Genomic DNA, 26253 nt, shown 5'->3' on the forward strand with positions numbered 1-26253 from the left:
GGATAGTTAGAAGCGATGGAGGACAAGTTAGGAAGGCGAAAAGCAAACAGATTCCAGCCTCTAGACAGTGATCGGAGATGTGTCACGGCTCGCGACGGAATGACGAAGGGAGGGTCGGCACAAGGATCGGGAAAGTTGGGGGGCAGTGCAGAGGCAGTGCACCGGCAGTGCAAGCATGAGTCGCAGAGGATTGGGGGCTGTGTACAGGGAGCAGGGATAGCGCAGTGATGAGTCGCAGGAGATTGGGGCTGTGTGCAGGAAGCAGGGGTAGTCCGGCTGCGCAGGGTATGAGTCACGGAAGTGGGGTACTGGCAAGGTGGATTTCTCAGGGTCTGGCACACGCCGACGGTTATTGTCAGGTTGCGGGAAGAAGTGGAGGATTTCCTATATAAACGGGCCATTGCGCCTCTGTATTTAGTTCTTCACGCAACAACTTGTTAATTCAACCACTGTTACCTCTGTCCTTGCCTCGGCTGCCGTCTGCGCCGTAGTTCTTGTCCCTGCCTCTGTTCTCAGTTGCCGTCTGCACTGAGCCCTGCCTCACCTTGTCCCCTGAACCTGTCTTGCCTCTACCGAACCCAGGACCCGATCCTCAGCCCGGCTTCGCTACCTGGAGCCTTGCCCGACCGCGCTGTCACAACATGCGTGTGAGCGGGGTAAGAGTCCAGAGGACTTTCAAATCTCTGTTCACAGGGCCCCGCAGTAGGAACTCCGATCCAGGGAACAACTGTTATGACGACAGGATCTAACATCGACCTATGGGGGCAGGGAGCTTCGAGCGAAGAACTCTGCCGGTGCATGAGGACGATAATTGTTCGGGAACTCCGATCTATCTTCGGCGCGTGGTGTTTACCACCTGCTTAGTCGAGAAGTTTATCTGAAGAGAGCTGCTGACGACCCCAGGCTAGGCCACGGAAATCTGATGCAAAGGAAGCAACGGAGCCGCATCAGGCCGCACTGTAGAGGAATCACGTGCCCAGGAACGGGACGGCTATAAGTGTTGAACTGAGCAGGCAACCGAACCGAACACAAATCATCGCACCGAACAACCATCGAAGAAACACCCTTAAGATTATTCCGTTGTGAATCATCGAAATTTTCGACTTTTATCCTTTACTCGATATCACCATAGACTCCGACGACCCGAACTCGTTGCAGTCTCACACCTTAAGATTATTCTGCTGTGAATCGTCGAAATCTCTGACTTTTAGTTTATACTGGATAACTACCAAGACTCCGATGTCCCAAAACCGTCTCAGACTCACAGGTGAAGTGGCTGAGGGTGATGGGGAGATTATTGGGCAGGAGCACTCACTGCTGCGAAACTGGGTGTTAGGGGATGTTGATGTTTTTGATATCACTCGGTGTGATTATGTTGAAGCTCAGGCGCTAAAGCATATCACACACGCTCATATCACTGTACGTAGTACCCCGCCCTGGACTTGCCACCCAAGGGATAGTACAGTACGTTATCTGAACTCGCCATCTTGTTTGCAGATGGACAGAACTCAATACTGTGCCGGTGGGGCTGCGTGGGTTTCTACCATTTACATAGAGCCACTCCGTCAAATAGGTAGTAGCTCCAGCGGTGTCAATCGCCGCCGCGACTCGCCGACCAGACGATCACGAATCACCGCAGGGGATCACGCGGAGAATCAGGGTTCTCGGCTAACGAGCTCCGCCCAAGCCCAAGCCCAAGCCTTGACCTGGGATATCGTTACGATGCCGTTGCCGGGGGTTCAATCTCCAGTAACGTAAAATCAACTCGGTGCTGGCAACAGCTGCTGCTGCTGCATGCTGGCAACGCCTATGTACTCCGGGGGGGGGGGGGGGGGGGCGGCTAGTACATACAATCCTCGTGAGCAGTGGAGCCTTGAATATTCGCCTCACCGTCACCGGCCGTCGTCGGATGGTCGGCGTTTCCATCGGGCCGAATCGACTGACAACAACGATGCGGGGATTCCCCCTATGTAGAGTATATAGACTACCAACATAAATGGTGCGCCTGCACCTGAATCTGCACTAATCGAAGCGATGTGGAGTGGAGACGGAACTCTCCATCGCCGCCAGCGCCGTCGCGTTTATGTGATGGCGAATCCCCAGCGACCCCATCAACCGGGGGCGGGGGTCGAGGGGCGGGGGGGAAGCCTCAAAAGCCTCAAAAGCCTCACCGAACGGAGTGGACAGCTAGATACCTAACTATCCTATGTATCTAACTACCTACTCCGTCTGGTATCCCGATGCCGAATTGTACGTAGCAAGCACTGCTTACTTCATTTTGGATACATTATTCAGACTCCGCACGTCGCACGCCTCACCCACTGGCGGGCCGGCCGGACATGTCATCCGTCCGATTCGCACCGCCCCGTCCCTCGCGCCCCCCGCTCGCTCGCTCGCTCGCGCGCCCGTCCAGAGTCCATCCATCCCCGCTTCACCTAGACAACGGGCCATGTTTAGTACAAGCCTAGACCGGCGACAAGAAAAAACAAAGCGGGCGGACGGGCTAGACCCCATGGTTCCTCCGCAACCGCAACGCAGCGCGAGTGCCAAATGCAGGTACCCGCCATGGATGATGGATGTGTGGGCTGGGCTCGTTGCGCTGCGCTCGCTGCGGGGTCACGGGTGTTGATTAGTCGGTCGGTCGGTGCGGCGGCGGTGCACCCCCACCCGCTCCGGGCTCCGATTGACCGTTCGTGTTATACCTCAGTAAAGTAGTGGTGTGATGTCGCCGCGGCTCTGACCGCTCCTTGCACGGTAGTTATGCATCGAGGTGTGTGTGTGTGTGTGTGTGTGTGTGTGTGTTGTGCGTGTGTGAACGTGCATATCTACCTAGAGATCTTGGGCCGGTTTGCTTCCGCTCGCTGACAGTCCGCGCCGAAGCATCCCGCGCAGTAGCTTGGGGAATTGTGACTCGTCAAGCGTGGGGTGTGCTGGGGGCACTGCGTGCGCTGCGATGTCCGAACCAAGAGGTCGGACATGGGGTTAATATCGCCAGGAACTCCGTGAGTGAGGGATCCGGAGTTGTGTGTGTGCACGGCGACCCGTCGGTCTCTTGACTTTTTGCCACCGCGACATATATGGTTGGGGACTCCTAGAGCCGGTGGGGTGGGACATTCGTGGAAACATCGAATTAATTACAAAACGCGTAATAAATAGCGATTTGTGAGATTTATTTTAGCAAAATAGGCATTTTTAAATCCATTTTAGGCCTATCTGAACCAAATATCAGCCCAAAATGGTTCTTGGCTTACCCGATTGGCTGTCCATGGGCCCAGAATCGGCAAATTCAGTGCAAACATGGGTAAATCGGGTGATAACAGGGGAGGGACATTGGGTTGGCCTCCATACAAAATGATTTATTTTCTAAATTCTTCTTCTCCACAACCCCGCGTCTTAAAATTAATCGGACGTTATTTGAATGACGGCCATGCGATTCTCTATCGATTAATAGAGAATTTTTGTTCAAAAAGAACTTTTTGGTGGAGGAGATAGGTGTCAAAGTTAGGGGTGTTTTTCCGTCCCCAACCATATGGAAATAGTAGACTGCGATTGATGACGATCTGCCGGTTTGTGCATATGGTGATAAGTTGGTTGGTAGGCTAAGCTGCCTTACTTGCGCTTCGTGCGATCGGCGGTGCCGCGCAGTGTTGATAGGTACAAAAGTAGATGAGCGGGTCTGTGGGCGAGGTCCAACGTCCAACCAGTTCAACACTTCATTATTAATTGGCCCGTGTATACATCTCAGGCATCGTCAAACAGTTAGGCTACTATTTACAGGATGTAAATAGTAGGCGCAGACTCAGCCCTGCCGCTCTGCGTTCGTGTTGCGGCGGGCTGTTGCGCTACGCCGTGCCGTGGAGTGATGGCTAGTGATACGATTCGGAGCCGCCGTCAACGCACGATGTGAGATCGGCTGCAGCGATTATTCTATTGGACCGGATGCGAAGTGGCGCACGTATCGTAGCTTAAATGTTCGCAGTAATCACCTGCATCTGAGATCTGTCGTCGTGCAAGCAAGCAGACAGGCAGGCAATAAGGCAGGCGAGCGGAAACAGAGCCGTCGATTCGGCGCAGCTCTGGGTGTGTGGACTAGTTATAGGTACTAATATGTACGTGAAGTCATGCTCACGAAATTCTTCAGGATCCGTTCGACGCTCTACGTGGTACGGAATGGCGAGAAACCCGTTTCACCACCCCCCCCCCACCCAGTCCACCAGCCGCTTGTCTCTCTTCTGCTGCCTCCTCCGTCCCCCCCAGAACTTGCTTTTCGAGGGCGGGAGATTGCACCTCGCGTAGGCGACTAGCAATTCCAGATCCGTGGTCGTGGACCACCCCCATCTCCCCCCCCTCTTATCCGTCGGGGGGTCTGGCCGGGAGGCCTGCTTGCGGTGGACTGGCTCTGCTGCTGCTGCTGAGCAGCCCCTCATTTCTGGGGAGTGTGCACGGCCGTGGGCAAGATTAGACGAGACGAGACTTGAGACATGAGGTACTCACCATACTTGGTAACTCATAGTTATGCTCATGTGAATTTCCGGCTGCGACAGGCGGTAGGTCCCGGTGGAGCGGGCATCTGGGGCGTGCGTGAGGGCGCATGCGGTCAACCGGATCCGTGACGATTCATTCGTGCGCAATTCGTAACTGCAGACTCTTTTGCATCCGATCTCGTCTCGTCTTGTCTGGTTTGGTCTCGTCTCGCCGTCCGGTTGCGGTGACCGTGACGGCTCGAAATGGGTCGGCGATGGACGCGGACGGCGATGGGGGAGGGGGATGACGAGGACAGGACGGTTAGATGGAGGCACGGCGTGACCGGAGAGACGCATAGCATGCCGCGTCTATGCAGATACTGTATGCACACGTAGAGTACTCTACAGCACTCCTCCTCCTCCACCTCCTCCTCCTCGTCTTCCTCCTCCTCCTTGTCCTCCTCCTCCACTCCTCATCCGCGCACTCTCCTATTCGCACCTCCCTCTTGTCACATTCTTCACCCCCATCACCCTTCGTCTCCTCCTCCCACAAGTCTTTTCCGCGGGGGTTGCCAACTACCGAAGCAAGACGCGCGCCCAGTGCACAGACGACAACCCGTCCTTCTCCGTTCGAATTTGTGTGCACGCATGCAGCATGTGCCTGCCGCTTTCTGAGCCGCCCGGTTTTTAGCCGGCGAACGAACAGCGCAGCTCAGCACAGCACCACCCTCTTCGTCGGGTCTTTTTCTTCAGCCCCACCACCACGAAAGCGACAGACCAGCGGCGGAGGAGCACCGGTAAGAGTAGGTACCAAATCATATCAGATGCGAACATGTCCGTCCTTCCTCCTGATCCTGCTCCTCATGCAATGCACGCGCAAGGCGAGGCGACCACAGGCAACGAACGATGCAGATTTGTGCAGATGCATCTGAGGCATAATGTATTTGCTTTCTTTTCTGCTGGTACTGCTGCGTGCTGGTGGGCTGTCTCGATGACAGGTAGACGATTAAGGGAAGGTCCGCAGGCCCCAGGGGGGGTGGAGAAAGCCCGGCGGAGACAGCAGGAGGCAGACAGGCCCCGTCCTCTTTCTTTCCTTTTCTCAGTTGTTTCTCGATTTCTTTTTTCGCCGAGGAGTGGTAAGTCTGTCCGACGAAAACGCTCGGTGCAGCCATCGCATCGCATCGTACTTCACCGAAACGCCCAGAGCATTTTTCCTCCGTGTCGTGAAGACTTCGCGACATGCCCTATCGCCGCGCCTTCTGGACTACTGTACAAACGTGTGTCTGTGAATGCGGTGCCGATACGAGCGTGAAGACAATGGGCTGTTTTCTGAGGAGGGGCGTGGGAAGTGGGGGGCGGCGTGGTGCTCCTGGAAGGGCCGTTAGTTCTGTGGCAAGCGGGCTGGCTTCCAACTCGGTAGCATCCAGGCGGCGTCTGACCCATGTTGGTGGGGTGATGACTGGAGGCGGAGGAATAAGTGGAGATGGCATCTCACGGGGGGTATTCGCGTTCGAGGGGGGAGTTCGGGCAGCCCACCACCATCACCACCACCGGGACCTCGACCACCACCCACCAACAACACCACCACCACCACCACCACCACCACTACCAACAACAACAACATTATCACCACTAGCCCACTGTTCATGACAGGAGAGACGGCCAGAGAGGCGATGCCGTGAACGAACAAAAAGCAATAGTTGGCCAAGTACCTTGTGCGTACTCTACAGGTGCTGTTTGGCTCTGTCCCACTGCTCGGGTGTCAGCAGGGAAGAGCCCCATCGCGGCCGTCCACTGGCTGCGCCCATCTTTCCCGCTATCGAACACTAGTTCGGCGATATTATCGAATTATTGGCTGGAACCTCGCCCTAGCAGAATGGCCATCGCTGCTACACTTTACCACCTTGTCCTGGTTGTATGGACGTAACTACCTAAGGAAACCACTACTTAACTCATCACACCCTCCCCCTCACCCGACACCACTCTCCTCACCTCGTCTCAGCTGTCGTCTTCGCCTCCTCCACCCCCCACACACCCCCTTCTCCCTTCACTCTCCGAGCATTCCCTCCAGCAGCTCCACCGTCGTTGTCAACCGCCTCTCACTCTTTCCGCTCGCCTCCACTGAGCCATCGTCGCCCTCCATCCTACCGCTCGATCGCACTCCAACTCATCTTCGCCATCAGTCGTTCCCGCCATCTCAACCCGCCCACTCCCCGACGCAACCAATTTCGTCGCCGCGAACGAGATGCTGTCTCCGCCCACCAACCCGATCGCAATCACCATCCTGACCGGCTTCCTCGGTTCAGGTAAGACGACACTGCTGCTGTCGTTGTTGCCTCAGCTGCCCGCCGGCTACAAGCTGTGCCTGCTCAAGAATGAGTTCGGTGATGTGGCCGTCGACTCGAAACTCGCGCAACAGAGTTCGGTTGCCGGCGTCACGGAACTTCTCAACGGCTGGTACGGCACCCCCTCCCTCTCCCCCCTTCCCCGACAATTCCGTGCCTTGTCTTCAACTTCCATTCTCTTGCGCCGGTGAACTCAATGGCTGATGGAACGAATGTAGTATCTGCTGTAACCTCGTCGGCCAGCTCGGAGAGGCTCTGCTCACTCTCAGGGACACTTACAAGCCTACACGAATCGTGATTGAGACCTCGGGTTCCGCCTTCCCTGCCACACTAGCGATGGTACGACTCCACAAAACCCCCCTACCCCTCACTTTCCACAGCCTCCAAAAAAAAGTTGCCACCCGCTAACAAGGGGCCGCACAGGAGGTAAACCGCATCTCCGCCGAGAATGGTGGTATCTTTCCCATCGACGGCGTCATCCAAGTCATCGACGTCGAGAATTGGGCTGGCTACGCCGACACGAGCTACACCGCGAAGCTGCAAGCAAAGTACACGGATCTGATCATCCTTAACAAGTGGGAATTCCCGGGGAAGGAGCGCGAGGAGGAGGTGATGGACCGCATCCGCGACGTGGCTGACGACACTCCGATCGTCAAATCGCGACACGGCTGGGTCGACAAAGACGTCATCTTCGGAATCGACGTCAGTCTGGCGCGCAGGCTGTCCACCGACGCTGGAATCCCCGAGGAACACGACCACGAACACAGCCGCGAGGTTGATGTCCTCTCGCTTACGCTGCCCCAATCGAGCGATGACGACGGCGGATACGTGGACGTTACGGCGCTCGAGACACTACTCAAGACGGTGCCGAACGACGAGGTCTACCGCATCAAGGGAATCCTACGACTGCGCGTACCGCCGCCGCAGCATCCCGACACCGTTACGAATGAAGACACACCCATCACGCCGCCCGCCGGAAACCGCTGGGTGCTTAACTGGGCGTTCGGGCGATGGCGGTTCGTGCCGCTGCGCGAGAGCAGCGTCATCACCACTATCGACACGGAAACTCCGATCAAGACAGTCGAGGAGTTCCCGCCATCCAGCCTCACCGTGTGCGCCGAGACCGAGGCTTCGCTGAAGCAGCGCAAGGGCAGCATCGAAGTCATGGTACAGACCAGCATCCGCACGGTCGTCGAGGAGAAGGCTCCCGAATCCGGCGAGTGCGCACGGATGAGCTTCGTGCTGGGTCGGGGCGAGGGCCCCCGGTGGAAGGCCAAGCTGGAAAAGAACCCATTGGTGCGCTACGATCGTCCTGGCTCAACCACCGTGGCTAGCATCGTGAGTTTGGTTTAGTGGGCTTCGGTTGGGGGCGGGGGATTGATATGGTTTCTGTATGGGCGCAGTATTGGTGTTTGGCGTTTTTATTTCCCTTTCTTTCTTACTGTTCTGTTCTGTTTTGTTCGTTTTACTTGATAGGGTTATTTTTGCGATTTGTTCATTGTCTCGCCGCTGCGATTGGGCAGGCTGGCACATGTCGAGACTGGACAATACTGGACCGACAGATGGATGAAACGATGGGGAATCTCGCAGTACGGTACATACAACCTACGTAGCCACACGTCGCATTCTATACATACCCAATCAGTAGTTACATCTTGTTAGTTATGGAGAAACGCGATAACCGTGCAATGTCTCCCTACTGTCCTCAGCAAACTATTTCCCTGTAACCCCCTTCTACCGACCTATGTATAATACGTAGATGCTACTGGTAATGCCTAAGTAATCCCTTCTGTGTAGATACCACAGCCCCTGAAGGCTGACATCCGTCCACGTCGGTGTGCAGTCGGTGTGCAGCGTTATCCGCCCTACCTACATACATCCGTGTCGGACCACCCGTGTCGGACAACCGTACGGTACCTGCACAAGACGGCCAGTCTACGGCAGCTGCCGTCGAGTATGTATGCAGTCCGTTTTCTGGTGTGGGCCGGGATGGATGGGTGGTATGCATGGGAGTTTTTCCGTTGGCGGGGGCCGGGGGTGGCATAAGTGAACGGGGGGCAGAGGGGGCATAAGGGGACGGGGGGCACGGGGGAAACGGGACGGGACGGGCGAATGCGGGTGCGGGATTTGCTTGCTTACATACTACATAAATACGTATAGCCTTGTAGGCTTGTAGGCTTGTAGGCTGCCAGCGGGGATGGGAGTGGTGGGGTTGGGCAGGGGAATGCGATGGGAGGGAAGGCAGGGGAGGGAGAGCAGGACGATGAGAATGGCAGGGGAGGACGATGAGGCAGGGGCAGGGGGGCGATGGGGATTAAGCATTGGTAAAGCCCGTGACAAACTATTGAACATCATTGACGGGTAGCACATTCGTTACCAAGGGCGGCGGCGGCGGTGGCGGCGGCGTTTGCGTGTAGTACGTGTGGCCTTGCACTCGCGAGTCGCCATCCAGCGTTTGCCGCGCCCGCGAGCGGCAACATGTGAAGGTGCGTATGTACCAGGAACTACCGGTATACATAGTAGGCGTCCAATCGCGGAGTACGCGCGTTTACATGTACCACAGCACCGCAATACCGGCGAAGGTATGGTCTCTTCTTTGCATCCCATCGGGCGAAAACACCAAGACATATTCTGAAAGTACATTGGTGCACTATGTGCCTACTATATATCGGTACCTACATTGTGTTCCCATTTGCTTTCCTCCCCGGTATTGGATGCAGGTACGTACTATAATTCTCCCCCACGCCCACCTGCCGTGTTACCGGCTCGGTCTTTCGACCGTCACGCTGTTTGCAACTCTGGATGTAGGCATGTGCGGCATGTGCGGCAGATGGGCGAGGGGCAGATGGGGAATTCGTTCGCCAGTGCACTCAGGGCGCCTGGTAGAGGATAATATATTATAGTACCTATCGAGAGGCCATCCAGAGGCCACACGGGAGTGCATTACTGTTAGCTGCACCGTAATTCGCATGAACATGTGGTCCGGTACCGTTCACGTCTCCTTCCGGGCTGATTGACTCCCCGTTCAATGGCAATGTTGGGTCTACTGCCGCCCGCGGTGTGGTGAGTGGTGAGTGGTGATTGGTCTTATCTAGTTTCTCTCTCGCCTGGGTGTAATCTGTATATTACGGTAGGTGTTGTACCGAATGTAGGCAGTTGTTCGCATTGCATTCGCACACGGCAGAGGCTGCGTAAGTAAGTGTTCGTTTGAAGGACGGTACATGTACATGTGAAGACTCGTGTATCACATTTGTTTTTTCCGAGGGACGAAACCGCCCCCCAACCTATCTCCCGGTTCCGGTGGTATGTCTGCAGGTATGTACGCACTCCTCAACCATGCATGTCGGCGGGGGGGAGGGGGGGAGTTGGGGGAGACTACCGGTATTATCTGGCCTCTACCCGCAGCCCGGTTGTTTGCAATTTGTAGCCGTTGGATAGGTGGTGATCGTTCCGCATCGGCACCTTCAGTTGTGGAAGACGCCCAATGCCCAATTCGTCCGCGCTGCATTAGGGGCGGGAGCCGAGAGGTGGGAGCCTGGGAGGCGGTGGTTATTTGCGGAGCGGAGGGTGGACAACGACTCAACGAGCAAGTACCGTACTTACCTGGGTAGGCAGCGGTTCGCTTTTCTTCCCGGACCCTGGCACTGGCACGGGTGTTATGCAGGTACCTACATGCACCGCCACCGTCCCATAGTTACACCCAGCCACAAGCGAAGGAGGGAAGCAGTCGTTATCTGGTGCCTGGTCAGCCCGATAGTATGTAGGCAGTCGTTCGCATTTGCCCCTTCGTATCCGCCACAAGCCGTCTATCAGTCCGTCCTGCAGAGCTTTTCTCGCTGGATCTAGCGGGATGCAGGTACCACTATGTATACTAATATACACACAAGCTGCACACGGAAGAGGAGTTGTTGCCAAGGACAATCTAATTGTTGTCTGGTCTGGTCTGCTTAATGTACTTCAACCGGAGAACCCAGTTTTCTACAAATGTTGGAGACACCTATGGTAACGGTAGTTATCATCTGCCTTCCAGATGAACCCCCGTCCCGCCCGTCCGACGCCGGGGTTTTTACTAGGCCCATTTCCCTCCCTCGAAATAGGTAACCAAAGACACGTCCGAACTTTGTCCGCATTAGCCCCCGTGGCCGGCTCTGGGGGCTATCCAGCCGCGGCCCATGATTGTTTGCAGCGGATGATGGTTTATCCGCGCTCAAGTTCCGTGTCACTTCCCCGTTGGGAAGGTCCACACTCCTTCACAGGATATCACCCGCTTACCGACCAGTGGCCATCGGGGAGTATGTATGTGGACTAGTTAGATATGCGCGCTGACCGGTGGCGAGTGGGGTACGCCCAGGGTGCGACGATGGGAGGCGATTTGTACCCAGTGTCTGCATGCGCTGGTGAGGTGGGCGGGTTATCTGCCGAGCGGTGGTCTAGCCTCCCCCCCTGCTGTGATGAGTATATGTACATTACATAAACCAGATATGACAGTCGTGGGAGGCGAAGGTGGTACGACAACTCCCGTGGTCTAGAAGTGAACTCCGAATCGTGGAGTGGTTGGGGGGTGAGGACTGGGGAAGGGGCCGATGGACCAACACATCCAGGATCCGCAGGGAAAGTCATGGCGCTTGGGCGCTTAGCTGGAAGACGGCCCGTCCCTGGCTGTGAAGGTGATGCTGCGGTTTACCCGAGCGGCCAATTATCGCCGGCGACAAGGGTAAGGTTTTGGTGGTCGGCGGGGGCGAGGCAGGTTGTTGTTGCTAGTGAAAATCTGACCGGATTCGGGGTCCGTAGGTGGTAGGTACTCGTGGTGAGTGTAAAAAGTGGCTGCGGTACCTAATCGCCACTGTGAGCCGGGGTATGGCCTCATCTAGAGGACGTTGTCGGCGATGGGCGGCTCGACCCATTGTGGCTAAAGCTACTGGTGATTACTTGGGAGGGAATGTCACAATTCGAGGTCTCGATGCCGCAAATGATATGCACAGATGCGATGATGTTGGTTCGACATGCAGATTTTCGCGAGCTATTTTTTTGTTTCTTCGTTTATTCAGATACCTAGGCCATCTAGACTTGTATTTGACTATACGCACATCTCCTACCCCCGTCTTCAGTCCCGGCAAAAGACTCGATGCAGCAACCTCGCCTCCCCAGCCTCCTTTGGCCACCCAACAGAGTGATTCTACCAAGCATCTCAATCCCAAGCTGAGCCGATAATGACAGACTTGTTAAAGCAAGGCAACCCGTCTCTGTCCCTCCACTGCCTCCCTCATTTCCCGCTCCAGCCGAGCCAGGAACTGATCGATATCCAAGGCTAGCACATGTTACAATGCCTTTCATCCCTATCCACTCCAGGCTACGCGCTAGCCGCCTCCTCCGCTTCCGCCACTCCAGGCATTAGATCGCCTGCCAACGTCTACTCGGAGCCCCGAGTAGGTAGAGAGTTCTATAGGACGTCCGTAACTCCCGGGCTGCATCGATCGGTCCCGCAAAGAGAGTTCCGGTCATTGTGCGGTTGAGTAATCGGGCTGATCAATCATGATTCATCACCTTTGACCACCCGTTCGGCTTGCCACACTGTCTTCTGCCCCAATCTAGGTATAGGCGTTGCATTCTTCATAGAGGTGCCACCGGGACCGTACTTTTTGGGGGGTGTACCGCTAACTTTACCGGGTAGGCACAGTGTTCGACGCAGTCCGGTCCGAACTGCAGTCCGGACTGGACGAACTGCCAAGATCTGGACCCGACCGGCCATTTGGACGGACTGCGTAAAAGTAGTCCGTCTAGTCCATGGATTTCGTGGACGGAGTACGGACTACAGTCCGTCCTGGCCTCAAGTTTTTTGGACTAGTCGTCCAAATACCGCTCATGGACGGACTATCAAGATACAGTCCAGTCCGGTCCGAGGCTGAGGACGGACGGATCGGACTGCCAAGATCCAATCCCATCCGTGCCTTTTGGAGGACGGGATAAAAGTAGGTAGTCCGTCCCGTCCACAGATTTGCTGGACGGGGTTGGACTGCAGTCCGTCCCATCCGACCTTACTGGTAGACTACTTAGTCCGTCCGACAGACACCTCCGGACGGACTGAATGTATGTGGTCTAGTCCCGTCTATCAGTCCGGACGGACTGGACTGGACGGACTGGACTGGACGGACTGGACTGGACGGACTGGACTGGACTATGTTGAACGCAGGGTAGGTATCCGGCTGCCTCGATGTCCCGTGCGGGTATCGGCCCTGACTTGTGCTGGCAGACCCTCGGTGCCGTGGTGCTTCTCGGCCTAAGAGCGGCTGGATCCGGCGACCGTTTCCTCCGGAGTAGGTAGGTGTCTCATGCCAAAAACGGGCTTCCGGCAGTTTCCTGGCCGAGGCCGTCCTCTGGAGACGGGCAAGAGATGCCGAAACGAATGTCGGTCGTTAACGGTACTTGTTGGTGTAGACCGATCACTCGGATTCGTGGTCGTCCACCAGCTTGGTCCCGCCGTCTGCGGTTGTCGTCGGCGGGTATACAGAGTATGTGACCGCTGGCCAGCCGTGGGCGTCAATCTCGATAGGTAGTTAATTCCCGCTTACCGAGCACCAAGATCGACTTCTTGGTTTGTATGTAGGGCATCGGTACAGCTCCGTATTCTGCCCAGTTTTCAACCCGAGTGTCGCGGGTAACGGGCCAGACGCCGCAGCCTCGGTCTCCCGCCGGGCATGCAACAGTAAATACGTTTTTACAGGCCTGCACATCCAGAGCTGGCCGAAAAGACAGTCAAAGAACCTGGAAATCTCTCTGCCTCCTCGCATCTCCGTCCGCCAAATACACGGTAGTAACAGGGTTTGTAAGCAGTCTGCGCTCGTTCGCTTGCCTCACCGCCGCCTCCTCAACTGCCTCCCTGTCCAGCCGATCCAGGAAGGTCATCCCCCCACCTCCTCGAACCGCTCCACAGCTACTCGTTGCACATCGGGTGGCTCGCTTACTGCCTCCTGGTAGTCCGCCTCACTACGCACTGACCTGCCAACGTGTGGCGAAGGAACTTCAAGATCGCTGGGCAGCATCTTGGGTCTGTTTACGAGCAGTGGCCGCATCATCGTCCGAGAGAGGGACTTGCTTTGTCATCCTCTGTTATCCACTCTCCTTCTCGCCACAACTTCTTCTGTTTTGCTCTACCCTGCCACAGGTTGGAAGGACTCCTGATGGTGATCACAGGAACGATCGAGATGGGGAGAAGTAGGATTTTCGTGTTTAAGAGATGCAGGCACAAGAGAGAGAAAGAGAAAGAAAACCGAACTTGGAACCGCTACCGCACCGAATGTTCCAGGCACCCACCACCTCCGAATGGCTAGTGGACTGCTCACAGTAACACATTCGTTTCCACACCGCAGTGCTTGAAGGGATAGTCTCGGGGTTGTGCTCCTCAGTCGGTGGACAATATGTCAGCAGTTGTCGTCCGGCCTGCTCATAGGCGAGTTTAGACGTGTGCCGGCCGGTATAAGCATGCGCTGACTTCCGTCGGGAGTACCGGCACGCCGATGCCGAGCGCTTCCCCGCTCACGCTGGGAGTAGGTCCAGTCCGGCTTGCTGTTCTTCCACGATACCGGTAAGCAGCCATTGTTCAGCTGCCTACAAAATCCCGCATGGTGACCAAGCTTCGGGTCAAATATGCGACTGTCTGAGATGCGCCAGTGATACCGGGAACGGGACCGCGTCGGCGCCCGGACATGCTTGACAGCGTGGTGTGGCCATTCTTCTCTATGGTCATCCGGTTCGCAGGCCGCCAGGTCGGCTCGGCTTGGACATCCGCCGTATAGTTGCCGGGAGAACTCTTATGTTTGCCAGGTGCCAAGGGATTTATTTCCACGCTCGGTTCCGGACTCCGGAGTGTGTCTAGGTATGCTTATCCTACCTACCTCGCTATGAAGTTACATGTTTGGTCCAGTCCGGATTTCTACGTGTCCCATCCGAGGAGGGCTGCCTGGACAGCGGCAGAGATGGGCACGTGGCCGAGTTTCTGGCACAAGTGTCGCGAGCCAACCAGCACTTTCGTCTCGTCCAATCGCGTCCAGCCGAGTGACATCGATGAAGAACCCGTGAGATCAGAAACCGGAAGTCCGGTCCGGATGACAGCAGCAGCTCGGATCGGATGGTTATCGCAAAAGCAATTAGTAAACTCGCCGAAGCAGCCTAAGAAGACGGAACTTTTTCGCGGTAACGGAACCCCGTTGCCGGCAGGCGCACGGGGCTTCTGCTCCAGCATTGAGGTACTTCGACCGAGTCGCGGTCAAAAGATATAGCGGCCTCCGATCGCGTACGCCTAAAGTCAGCTCATGGCTAGGTAATGGTGACTGCATACCGGTACCGGGCGCCGAAGGTATGTATCGACACGCGTATTCCTAAGCTGTGTCCAGGGACACAGATCGTTGATGAAGACATCGATGAACGCCTGCACGTAGCAGTACGTACCAGGTATTCGACACACTCGTATTCGTATCCCCGCAGTCCCAAACTCTCACCCCCCGGCGATCTCTTAACTCCGCGACCTTCTTCAAAAATTGTTTGTTTTGAACCGACCGGCTGACGCCGTGCACGGGCCTGATCATGGATATTTATCTCCACACGTTTTGGGGGCCAAGTGCAGGCCGGATAACACGGCACGCGCTACCACGACTGCAACTGCTGGTGTGTGCGGCATCGTCCGGCGCCCGACCCCGAGTCGTCTCGCGCTCTTGTGTGGAAACAGAACTGTAGATGAATGAATGTTCCACTTCGACCTAGGTTTGCGGTGATTCAAACATCACAGTGCGGCGACAAATACTGGGGATTGCAAACTTGCATATATTCGTCGCTTGTGGATACAAACACGAACACGGGCGGTACAGCAGCCTTCACGCATATCGCTGCATAATTACTTGCCTATGAATGTTCGAATCGAATTCACATCATCACTTCCAGCTCGGACTTTGTCGATTGAGCTGCGCGTGGCTGGAGCGGAGATAAGACATCGTGGATCTACTCTATTCCACTTCTTGATCCTGGGATGCAAGTGCTTGTTTCGATCCCCGTTCAGGATCCTCCTGTCAAGAAGTTGGACAGCTGGCTGCCTGCCTTGTTGATGCCTTCTTCTGTGGAGCACTTAGAATGAACGGTACATAACCACTACATATATAACGTCATTCCTTCTCCCTTCAGGCCATCTGCCGTTTTCGCCCCCTCGATCGCGCTCCTCAAGCTCAGTCAGGCCCCATCTGTGTTCTGTGCAGACAGCGATCAAACGCTTGATCGACGACCCTCACAATCGCCAGCCAGCCGGCCAGGACTCTATTTATTTATTTTCCGGTTTCCAAATTTGATTCAGCCTCGGCTTAAATCCTCTAAACGCCGGATTGGAATTTGGAAGCAGAAGGAAGAGGTCGGACTTTGCCGGCAACAAAGATACACCGAATTCCGCGCCCGTCCCCATTGCCAGCCAGTACATAACATTACCACTCGGGAAAAAAAACTCTTTCTTCTCTCACGTGGTGGTGGTGCTTTCTTCTATCCCGTTCACCTTTCTTGACTACTACATACCCGTTATTGATTGCATTGCTCTTCGGGGAAAGAAAGAAAATATCTTGTTCCTTCCATTGTTTTGCCCTTCACTCCATCTCCGTAACCGCATATGGCAGCAGTGGAACCGCTCTCAGCGGAGGCTGGCGCCACCCTGACGACGACCGCGGCGACGACGACACACACATCCGCCCCGACACGTGTAGCACCACCACCATCACCGGTCGACTACGACGAGAAGCCATCGGCGACATCACCGACGCGGCGCGGCTCCTCTGGTTCATCGTTCAGCGACAAACCCGATCCCGAGAAGGGCGGCGGCAGCGGCGGCGCGCGAAATGGGAAGAATGGCCTGCCGTGGAGGAGGTACGGCTCGTACAATCCGCTGAGATGGAGCGATCCCCCACCGGTGCCGCCAGAGAGGGCTATCAGTCAGGAGGCGGACGCGAGTCTGTGGAGTCGCGCGACGTTCATGTGGATGGGCGATCTGATGAAGGTTCGCATAATCTCTGCTTAGCTATATGTTGAAGTGCCCATAGTGCTGTGCACATATACCCTCCCCCCCTCTGTCTTACCCACCCCGCCGGTCATGCCCCTCTCCCCATTCCGTACCATCTCCGACCCAATCCTCCATTCCCCGCGGTTTCACCGAACGATGAGGTCGGTACCGAGGGCGCGGACGGAGGATTCATTGGATTCGTTTTATCCGAGCGGGATGTAGAGTGCTGACGCCCCGCCAAATCAACAGACAGGATACCTGCGACCCCTGGAGCCCACCGACATCCCGCTCGTCGCGCCGCGCCGATCGGCAACAATCATCACCGAGAAGCTGCAAAGCGCGTTTAAGCGGCGCCAAGAGAAGGGCGACAAGTACCCGCTGCTGTGGGCGCTCAACGAGATCTTCTTCTGGGAGTTCTGGTTCTCGGGCGTGTGCCGCCTCATCGCCGATATCCTGCTCGTCATCAACCCGTTCATCCTGAAATACCTGATCCGCTTCGCCGTCGACGCGTATAATGCGTCCAAACATGGCACCCCCGGACCGAGTGTGGGCAAGGGTGTCGGCCTCGCTGTCGGAATCGCGTGCATACAGCTGGTCGTCTGCGTCGGTGTTTCGCAGTTCATCTACAACTCGATGATGGTCGGAGGGCAGGCACGAAGCGGCATCATCGGCATGATTTTCGACAAGTCGTTGAAGATCTCGGGCAGGGCTAAGGCGGGTGGAGATGCGGCGACCGCGTTCACCATGGCTACGGCAAGGCAGCAAGGGAAGGAGGACAAGAACGGGAAGAAGACGAAGGAGAAGAAGGAAAAGGAGGAGGAAGTGGGCTGGTCCAACGGACGTGTGGTGAACCTGATGGGAACGGACTCGTATCGTGTCGACCAGGCGGCTGGATGGTTCCATATCATCTGGACGGCACCGGTGCAGATTATCCTGTCGCTGATTCTGCTCCTCATCAACTTGGGATACTCCGCTCTTGCCGGTTTTGGGCTGTTGGTCATTGGAATACCGATTCTTTCGTGGGTGGTGAAGATCCTCGCGCGCAAGCGCAAGACCATGAACAAGATCACCGACAAGCGAGTCGCCCTGACACAGGAGATCCTGACCGGCGTGCGGTTCGTCAAGTACTTTGGATGGGAGGAGAGTTTCCTCTCGCGCTTGCAGGATCTGCGGAACGAAGAGATCAGTGCAGTGCAGTTCTTGCTCGGTGTCCGAAGTGGTGTCAACGCCGTCGGAATGTCGCTGCCGATTTTTGCGTCCATGCTCGCCTTTGTTACCTACTCGTTGACCGACAATAGTCTGGATCCCGCCTCCGTCTTCTCGTCGCTAGCACTGTTCAACGCCCTCCGAATGCCACTCAATATGCTTCCCCTCGTCATCTCGCAAACTATCGATGCGTGGGTATCCATGTCGCGGCTTCAGGATTATCTTCTCGCCGAGGAGACTACTGACCGAGTCGTACATGACGAAGAATTGGAAGCGGCCATCCAAGTAGACAACGCCAGTTTCACTTGGGAACAGACAATGCCGGAGTCGGAGAAAAAGAAGTCCAAATCGTCGCGGAAACAGAGGAAGCTGGATGCTGCTACTGCCGCCACTGCGGCTGCCGAGAAGGAGCAAAATCCGGACGTACCTGGTAACACCACCCCAGTCTCACCGTTCCATCTTGACGCCATCAACCTCTCCGTGTCTCGCCACGAACTCCTGGCCGTCGTTGGATCCGTCGGATGCGGCAAGAGCTCGCTCCTAGCAGCTCTGGCCGGTGATATGCGCAAGACGGAAGGAAGCATCAAAATGTCGGCAAAGCTCGCATACTGTCCACAGTACGCGTGGATCCAGAACGCCACCGTCCGTGAGAACATCGTCTTCGGCAAGGAATTCGACCCGGAATGGTATGCGGCGGTTGTGGAGGCTTGTGCGCTCGAAAGGGACTTAGACATGTTGCCGGACGGAGACAGGACCGAGATCGGAGAGCGGGGTATTACCGTGTCTGGTGGACAGAAGCAGAGGCTCAACATCGCCCGTGCCATCTATTTCAATGCCGATATCGTGCTGATGGATGACCCGCTCTCTGCCGTCGATGCGCACGTCGGAAAGCACCTGTTTGATAAGGCCATTTGTGGGCTGCTGAAGGATAAATGCAGGATCTTAGCTACACATCAGCTTCACGTACTCGACAAGGTGGACAGAGTGGTGTGGATGGAGGAGGGCAGGATCCAAGCTACCGGCACCTACACTGAGCTTATGCAGAACAATCTGGGCTTCGCCGAGATGATGAAGGAGATCGCGACGGAGAAGAAGGAAGAGGAGAAGCTCAACAAAACTGCCGATGGTGATGAGATCTTGGAGGAAGCGGTTGATGTGGAGGAGGAGGAAGCGGCCGTATTGACGAGGAAGAAGACTCCTGCCGCAGCAGCAGCAGCATTAATGCAGACCGAGGAACGAGCGGTCGCCAGTGTTTCATGGAAGGTCTATGAGGCTTATATCAAAGCTTCCGGCACGATACTCATCGCTCCCGCCATTGTCATTTTGCTGGTCGTTATGCAGGCGTCTAATATCTGGACGACGCTTTGGCTGGGATACTGGACGAGCGATCACTACAACCTCTCGAACGGTGCCTATGTTGGTTTGCCCATTCCCATGGTTTCCATTCACGTATATTAATCGGTGCCTACACAGATCGGAATCTTTGCCGCTCTCGGTACTATCCAGTCCATCCTGATGTTCGTTTTCGCATTCGGTCTCACAATCGCGGGTACCAAATCCAGCCGTGTTCTCTTGCAGAAGGCCATGAAGTCGACTCTGCGCGCCCCGATGTATGTCTCCCGTAATTCACTTCACTCACACCTGCTGACCCTTCCGCAGGAGCTTTTTTGACACGACACCTATTGGCCGCATCGTCAACCGCTTCTCTAAGGACGTGGATGTGATGGACAACATGCTGACGGACGCCATCCGCATGTACTTTCTCACTTTGGCCATCATCTCATCGGTCTTCGTCCTGATCATCGTCTACTTCTACTACTTTGCCATCGCGCTTTTCCCCCTCTCGCTCATATTCCTCTTTGCCGCCTCTTACTACCGTTCCTCAGCACGCGAAGTCAAGCGTCATGAAGCAGTCTTACGTTCCCATGTATTCGCCAAATTCGGCGAATCCCTCACTGGAGTAGCATCGATCCGCGCGTACGGTCTCGAGGACCGGTTCAAGAACGTGCTGCACAAGGCGGTGGATGAGATGAATGGCGCGTACTTCATTACCTTCGCCAACCAGCGCTGGCTCTCGACCCGTCTCGACGTGATCGGAATTCTACTCGTATTCACCACCGCGATTCTAGTTGTCACCTCGCGCTTCAGCGTCCATCCATCTATCGCCGGTGTCGTGCTCAGCTACATCCTCATGATCGTCATGATGCTGCAGTGGATGATCCGGCAGTTGGCGGAGGTAGAGAACGCGATGAATGCGACTGAGCGCATTCATTTCTATGGCACATCACTGCCCGAGGAGGCGCCGCTACGCACAAACGCACAAGTGCCACTTTCGTGGCCGGAAAAGGGCACGGTGGAATTCAAGAGAGTGGGCATGCGTTACCGACCCGGACTCCCGCTGGTCCTGAAGGACCTGAATCTCACGATCCCGGGCGGCAGCCGAGTAGGAGTCGTTGGCCGCACCGGTGCCGGAAAGAGCTCCATCACCTCCGCGCTCTTCCGCCTAGTCGAACTGGCGGAAGGTAGCATCACCATCGACGGCGTCGACATCTCCACCCTCGGGCTGGCCCTGCTCCGCAGCAAACTCGCCATCATCCCCCAAGATCCCACACTCTTCCGCGGTACGATCCGTAGCAATCTCGATCCCTTCCATACCTACAAGGATGAGGAGCTGTACGCCGCCTTGCGATCGAGCTCCCTCGATTCTACGGTCACCTTGGAATCGATGGTCGACGAGGAAGGGTATAACTTTTCGCTCGGACAGAGACAGCAGATTGCGCTTGCGCGCGCGTTGGTCAGGAATAGTCGTGTGGTCGTCGCGGACGAGGCGACGAGTAGTGTTGATGTTGAGACGGATCGGATTATTCAGAAGAGTATGAAGGAGGGGTTCGAGGGAAGGACGCTGGTGTGTGTCGCCCACAGGTTACGGACAGTGGTGGGATACGACATGATTGTCGTCATGGAGGCGGGTCAGGTTGTTGAGGTGGGCCCGCCAGGAGAGCTGTGGAGACGCGGAGGCGTCTGGAGGGGAATGTGTGATCGTAGTGGCATCTCTGAGGCGGATTTTGAGTTTGCGAAGGAGGAGTAGAGGGAGTGGTGGACTGTATATAGGTGATTGACGTGATGGCCACGACGTGAGATGGTTATGGCGGCTGGGTTTTGATTGTTTGGGTTTTATTTCTGTTTGGCGGGAAAACTTCTATAGACGAACGGTTGTGGTCTCAAGATGAGATGATCAGATGATGAGATGAAAGTACCTATACATGTACTCATTTCTACTAATATATACCTTATGATGCTGTAAGAGACTATGACTTGCTTGAGATGTCAATGAACGCAATTGCTGAGGTTTCGTGTTGGTTTGACTGAATCGTGGATGGTTCAATTTGAAAATCCCAGTACCTGCAAATATGTCCATTTTCGGGAAACCGAGTGCTGTGGTGTGCACCTATTCCGGGCTTTCATCTCCCACCACAACCACACCCTTCATTCTGACAACATCAAGCCAACACGACCTGTTGGCTCCCCACAACCTTTTACCTCCCCACAACCACCTTCCTCCCTTCACGCAACATCTTACCCCATGGCTCCCAGGATGCAATTCTTCGGCCTTCTGCCATGCGTCTCCACCCGGCCCATGAGCTTCTACCACACGCAAACCATCGGTACTTTCCCGCTGCGCTCCCCCACTTGTCTCGCACACCCGCTAACTCCGCAACAGCAAACTTCGAGTACCTCTACCCGGAGCTGCACTCGCTGCACATCGTCATCGCGCCGCGGACGATCTATATCATGAGCGTTGTCGAGGACGATCGGCAGGTGGTGGTGCTTCAGCGCGGCTACTGGGGCGCCCTCCCCGGCGCCGCTGAGTGGACGCTCAAGAATATCTACAGACAGAGCGTCAAGGAGGTCGTCAAGGAGCTGGGAAGGAGGAGGGAGGTGGAGCTCGAGCAGGGTCGGAGGCGCTGGGTCGATGATGTGGTGAAGGGAGGGGTGGGAAGGTGGGATGAGAAAATGTAATCAGCTGCCATTGTGCTGGGGAGGGTTGGGGGATGGGTTTGTGATGAGTTAAAAGTTTGTGTTTGGGTCCGATGGACATTTGTTTGTGACTTTTGTGCCGCATGTTCGCTTTGTTGTTGATGTTGTTGTGTTGGGTCGGTGGAGCACCGGCCGATCAAATGGGTTCATACCGTGTCGATAGGATAGTGCTGCATTGTGCGAAATGAAATGCTTGTTTGAGTTGTCGTTGAGGGAGCGAGTGGGCATAAGTAAGTGGTTGGTTGGTGTCGACATGTCTCCACCGCCGCCGTGATCTCGCGCGGGTGTTGGCTGCGATCACTCGTCGTATGTAATCTGATCATCTCATTGATTCTACCCAATATCCCCACTGTCCTTTACTGACCGCGTCTTCTGCATCAACTCGCGAATGTGCAGCATTCAATGCGCCAGCTACTGATGATCCTCGACCCGGTTCTATCAGGCACAGTCAGTGACGGGATACTATGTACTACTACCACCTACCTAATATCACCCCTCCATCTAGGTTGCTGGGGCCTAGCAACGAGCCTACGATAACAGGGGTGCGTCGCGACGACCTCGAAAAGGATAAAATTGAAATCATTGAGGATGCAGTTGATGCGATAAATTTGAAAAAAGGAAAGAAGAAAAAACAGCTCCCGAGGCCCTAAGCCTCCTCCTTGCCTTCCACACCCTCCTGCTCCTTTCCGCCTTCCATGTGGTTTTCGTGTCCCTCCTCGTCAACACCCTCCTCCTCCTGGCCCTCCTCTCTCTTCTCGACCTCCTCCTTAATTTCCATCAGATCCGTCTCCTAGTCGCCTCCCTTGCGGTCCGTATTGCCCTCCATCTCCTCGCCTGCATCGTCGGTAGCGCCGGTGCCGGCTTCGTCTCGGTATAGTAGAGTGGCCCATCAACAGTAATGCTAGGTATTTCAAGTGCTCCCAGCAGTGAGTCCTACTTGTATCACCCGCTGAATGCCCTCGGACCGGCAAGGTATCCTCACGGATGCCCACGCATAATTGATCGAGGTTTCTCTCCTCATAGCGGTACATAGGTACATAGAAGACAAATTGGGGCCATGAATATCCCTTTTGGCGTCGTTCCAACTTCCTCACCGCCACCCTAACCCTTTCTCTCCGCCTTCCCTCACCCTTTCTCTCGGTCTCCCCTCACCCTTCCTCGCCGGCTTCCCTCACCCTTCCTCTCCGCTTCCCCTCACCCTTCTTCTCCGCTTCCCCTCACTCTTCACCTCCACCTCCCCTGACCCTCCCCGACCGCCTTCCCTTCTATCCGATCGATGTGGGCCTCTCAACCGCCCTCCACGCAGATCCATCATCTTTGCGACCAATGCGTACATCCATCTTAGAAGTCTTAGTATACCTCGGCATACCCACTGGAACCACTCTAGAACCTTGTGATAATATCCCTGCTCTCGAAAAGCTAAGGCCATGTTGTTGACCGTGGCGAGGGTGGCGAGAGTGTGGGGGTGGTCTTTTCCGAGGGCCTTCTCATAGCCGTCAAGTGCACGCTGGAACCACTCCAACGCCTTGTGATATTCCCCCTGTTGATGAAAAGTGTTGGCCATGTTGTTGACGGTGTTGAGTGTGTCGGGGTGGTCTTTTCCGAGGGCCTTCTCATAGCCGTCTAGTGCCCGCTGGTACAACTCCAGCGATTTTTGATAATCCCCCTGTTGATGAAAAGTGTTGGCCATGTTGTGGACGGTGGCGAGGGTGTCGGGGTGGTCTTTTCCGAGGGCCTTCTCACGGCCGTCAAGTGCACGCTGGAACCACTCCAACGCCTTGTGATAATCTCCTTGCCCCAGAAAGGTGTTGGCCATGGTGTGGACGGTGTGGAGAGTGTCGGGGTGGTCTTTTCCGAGGGCCTTCTCACGGCCGTCAAGTGCACGCTGGAGCCACTCCAACGCCTTGTGATAATCCCCCTGTTGATGAAAAGTGTTGGCCATGTTGTGGACGGTGGCGAGGGTGTAGTGGTGATCTTTTCCGAGGGCCTTCTCACGGCCGTCAAGTGCACGCTGGAACCACTCCAACGCCTTGTGATAATCTCCCTGATTGTCATAAGTGATGGCAATGCTGTGGACGGTGGCGAGAGTGTCGGGGTGGTCTTTTCCGAGGGCCTTCTCACAGCCATCAAGCGCCTGCTGAAACAACGTCAAAGCACCTGCGGCATCCCTGTTGTTCGTTACTAGAAAACTCCCTAAACAATACGGTAGCCCCATGCTTGAATGAAACTTCTTGTGGGAACCACTGTTCGAGGTGTGCAGCAGTACGGTAATTGCATGTACTTCTAGCAGCGAACACTGGTTGTGATTTCCGCGCATGTCCTGCGGGAAACTATCGTACAACAAGCCACAAAGCGTCTCTAGAAGCTCATCTCTCCGTTGTGGGATTTCCGCTATCTCTCTCCGGATACATAATCCCACAAGACGATGCAAGCGGAATTTTGAAGATTTGAGACGGTCAATTAGGGAGAAGGCTAGGAGCGGTGCAAAGGCCGCACTGAACTGTACGTCACTTTTGTCGGATAGGACGCCTCTCAGTAATCCTTTTGGTATGTCGTCCGGGCTCAGGAAGCTCATGATTTCCAGTAGTCGCACAGAATCAGGGCTTTGGTTCCGGATCTTTCCAACGGTGAGTTTCCAGGTAGTCATCACCGCACGCGAACAATGCCTCCGACTGTCTTCATCCTGCACTGGCAAAGCCTTGCTTAAAAGCTCCTCTTGGTTGTTCTCACATTCTTTGAACATCTTCATGTAGGTTGAGATTTCCACCCCCGTCTCTCGTATATACGCTGCCGCTTGCGTGATCGCCAAAGGTAGGTGGTCCAACTGATTCAGGAGCTCGATGGTATCTTTCGAAACGGCCGCTTCGTCGGTAGGCGAAAGATTTGTGAACAATCTCAATGCTTCGGCATCACTCATTGCCCTAATGTGCATTGCCGCGGCACGCGGCACAAAGTTTCCAACGATGGTGCCGTCGCGTGTCGTGTATAGAATTGCACCCCGCTTTACCGGGAGGTATTTCGCTAGACGCAAGTCGGGTTCGTCGTGGTTGGCCAAATGGTCTAAATTGTCGAAATTGTCGACGATTAGAATCCAGTCACCACTGGTAGCGCTGTCCAACCATTTCTTGACCTGCTTCAAACGGTCTTCCTCCAAGTCGATGCCATCAATAATAATATTGGCTTCCCGGACAACCTCCAAATAGCTGCTCTTGAAGTTTTGGTACGAGTCCCCGAGCACCCAGAAAATGTGACCGTCTGGCTTCGCTTTCTGCCTTCGGTGACAAAACTCGATCGCAATAGTCGTTTTCCTGGACCATGTTAAACACACTCAACAAAATTACGCGGAACGTGGAGCCTTACCCATTTCCTCCGAGTCCATACAATGCGGCCCGCTGTTGGCTTTCGCTATCGGGAGGTAGCAGTGACTCGAGCCGGTTTAATGTCTCCTCTCTCCCGACGAAATCTGGATTCTTCCTCGAGGGCACCATGAATATAGGCGACATACCCGAGTTGAAGCCTAAAGGCCTGATTAGCATGGAACTATATGTGCCTAAATCAACCAAGTGGCCTTTCGGAATGACATCGTGCGCAGACCCCGATACAAAGAGACTCGCGAAAGAAAGATTGCCGCGGCGGCAAAGGTAGGCGAGGCCTAAGCCACCACCTGGACCTCCTTAAGGCCCGGATGACAGACTTGGATTGAAACAGGAACAAGCCATTTAAAAATATACATTCAACAGTGGAAAAGCGGGGTACAGGGGGGCATGGTAGTGAAAGTGATATAACCTACCTAAATTATCCCGACCTTCTTTGATCGGAGCAAGGCCAGATTGTGGGGCATAGTTGTGAATCTGAACCGTATCTCCTACGAAGAAACAGCGTGCGTCAGCTAAAGTCTTGTAGTTACCATCGCAGCACGGAATAGATTGGCGAACCTATATTTACGTGGCCTGTGAAATTTGAGTCCTGGAATTCGTTGTGCCGTGATTTCGTATACCCGCGAGAGCTGTCCGTGGTGCTATTTCCGATTGAAATCGTCGTGCTGGAGCTGCTGACGATGTGACTGATGCTTCGAATAGTTGCACCTTGTGAGGTGCCTGTCGCAATGCTGAGGTTATCTCGCCCCTGTACCGCCTGCGCAGATCGTTGTCAGCTACATTCGGATCTTCACGGC

At 55.2% G+C, this 26253-nt stretch overlaps 5 protein-coding genes across 5 annotated transcripts; 4 read left to right on the plus strand and 1 right to left on the minus strand.

Annotated features, from left to right (window-relative positions):
• Window positions 1-4834: 4834 nt before the first annotated feature.
• Window positions 4835-5395, plus strand: BZA05DRAFT_400262 (uncharacterized protein; the record flags this gene model as incomplete). Its single annotated transcript, XM_051483877.1, has 1 exon — window positions 4835-5395. One exon carries the CDS (start codon window positions 4835-4837, stop codon window positions 5393-5395), a length of 561 nt encoding a protein of 186 aa, XP_051338564.1.
• Window positions 5396-6411: 1016 nt separating this feature from the next.
• BZA05DRAFT_63448 (CobW/HypB/UreG, nucleotide-binding domain-containing protein) lies at window positions 6412-8478 on the plus strand. The gene is made up of 3 exons (XM_051488513.1): window positions 6412-6920; window positions 7027-7147; window positions 7232-8478. Exons 1-3 carry the CDS (start codon window positions 6709-6711, stop codon window positions 8159-8161), a joined length of 1263 nt encoding a protein of 420 aa, XP_051338565.1. The 5' UTR covers window positions 6412-6708; the 3' UTR covers window positions 8162-8478.
• A 4478-nt stretch (window positions 8479-12956) lies between these two features.
• On the plus strand, window positions 12957-14406 carry BZA05DRAFT_436758 (uncharacterized protein). The gene is made up of 5 exons (XM_051486425.1): window positions 12957-13122; window positions 13244-13317; window positions 13389-13404; window positions 13530-13631; window positions 13971-14406. The coding sequence occupies exons 1-5, from the start codon at window positions 13020-13022 to the stop codon at window positions 13985-13987; spliced, it is 312 nt and encodes a 103-aa protein (XP_051338566.1). The 5' UTR covers window positions 12957-13019; the 3' UTR covers window positions 13988-14406.
• A 2042-nt stretch (window positions 14407-16448) lies between these two features.
• BZA05DRAFT_338703 (ABC transporter family protein) lies at window positions 16449-21129 on the plus strand (the record flags this gene model as incomplete). The annotated part of the gene is made up of 4 exons (XM_051480901.1): window positions 16449-16832; window positions 17058-19457; window positions 19515-19651; window positions 19701-21129. 4 exons carry the CDS (start codon window positions 16449-16451, stop codon window positions 21127-21129), a joined length of 4350 nt encoding a protein of 1449 aa, XP_051338567.1.
• Window positions 21130-23103: 1974 nt separating this feature from the next.
• On the minus strand, window positions 23104-25830 carry BZA05DRAFT_63506 (uncharacterized protein). The gene is made up of 2 exons (XM_051488515.1): window positions 25440-25830; window positions 23104-25387 (listed from the first exon to the last, which is right to left on the minus strand). Exons 1-2 carry the CDS (start codon window positions 25613-25615, stop codon window positions 23251-23253), a joined length of 2313 nt encoding a protein of 770 aa, XP_051338568.1. The 5' UTR covers window positions 25616-25830; the 3' UTR covers window positions 23104-23250.
• Window positions 25831-26253: the final 423 nt, after the last annotated feature.

This window comes from Tricharina praecox (genome assembly GCF_024521635.1).
Source record: "Tricharina praecox strain CBS 144465 chromosome Unknown BZA05scaffold_15, whole genome shotgun sequence".
Lineage (NCBI taxonomy): Eukaryota > Fungi > Ascomycota > Pezizomycetes > Pezizales > Pyronemataceae > Tricharina > Tricharina praecox.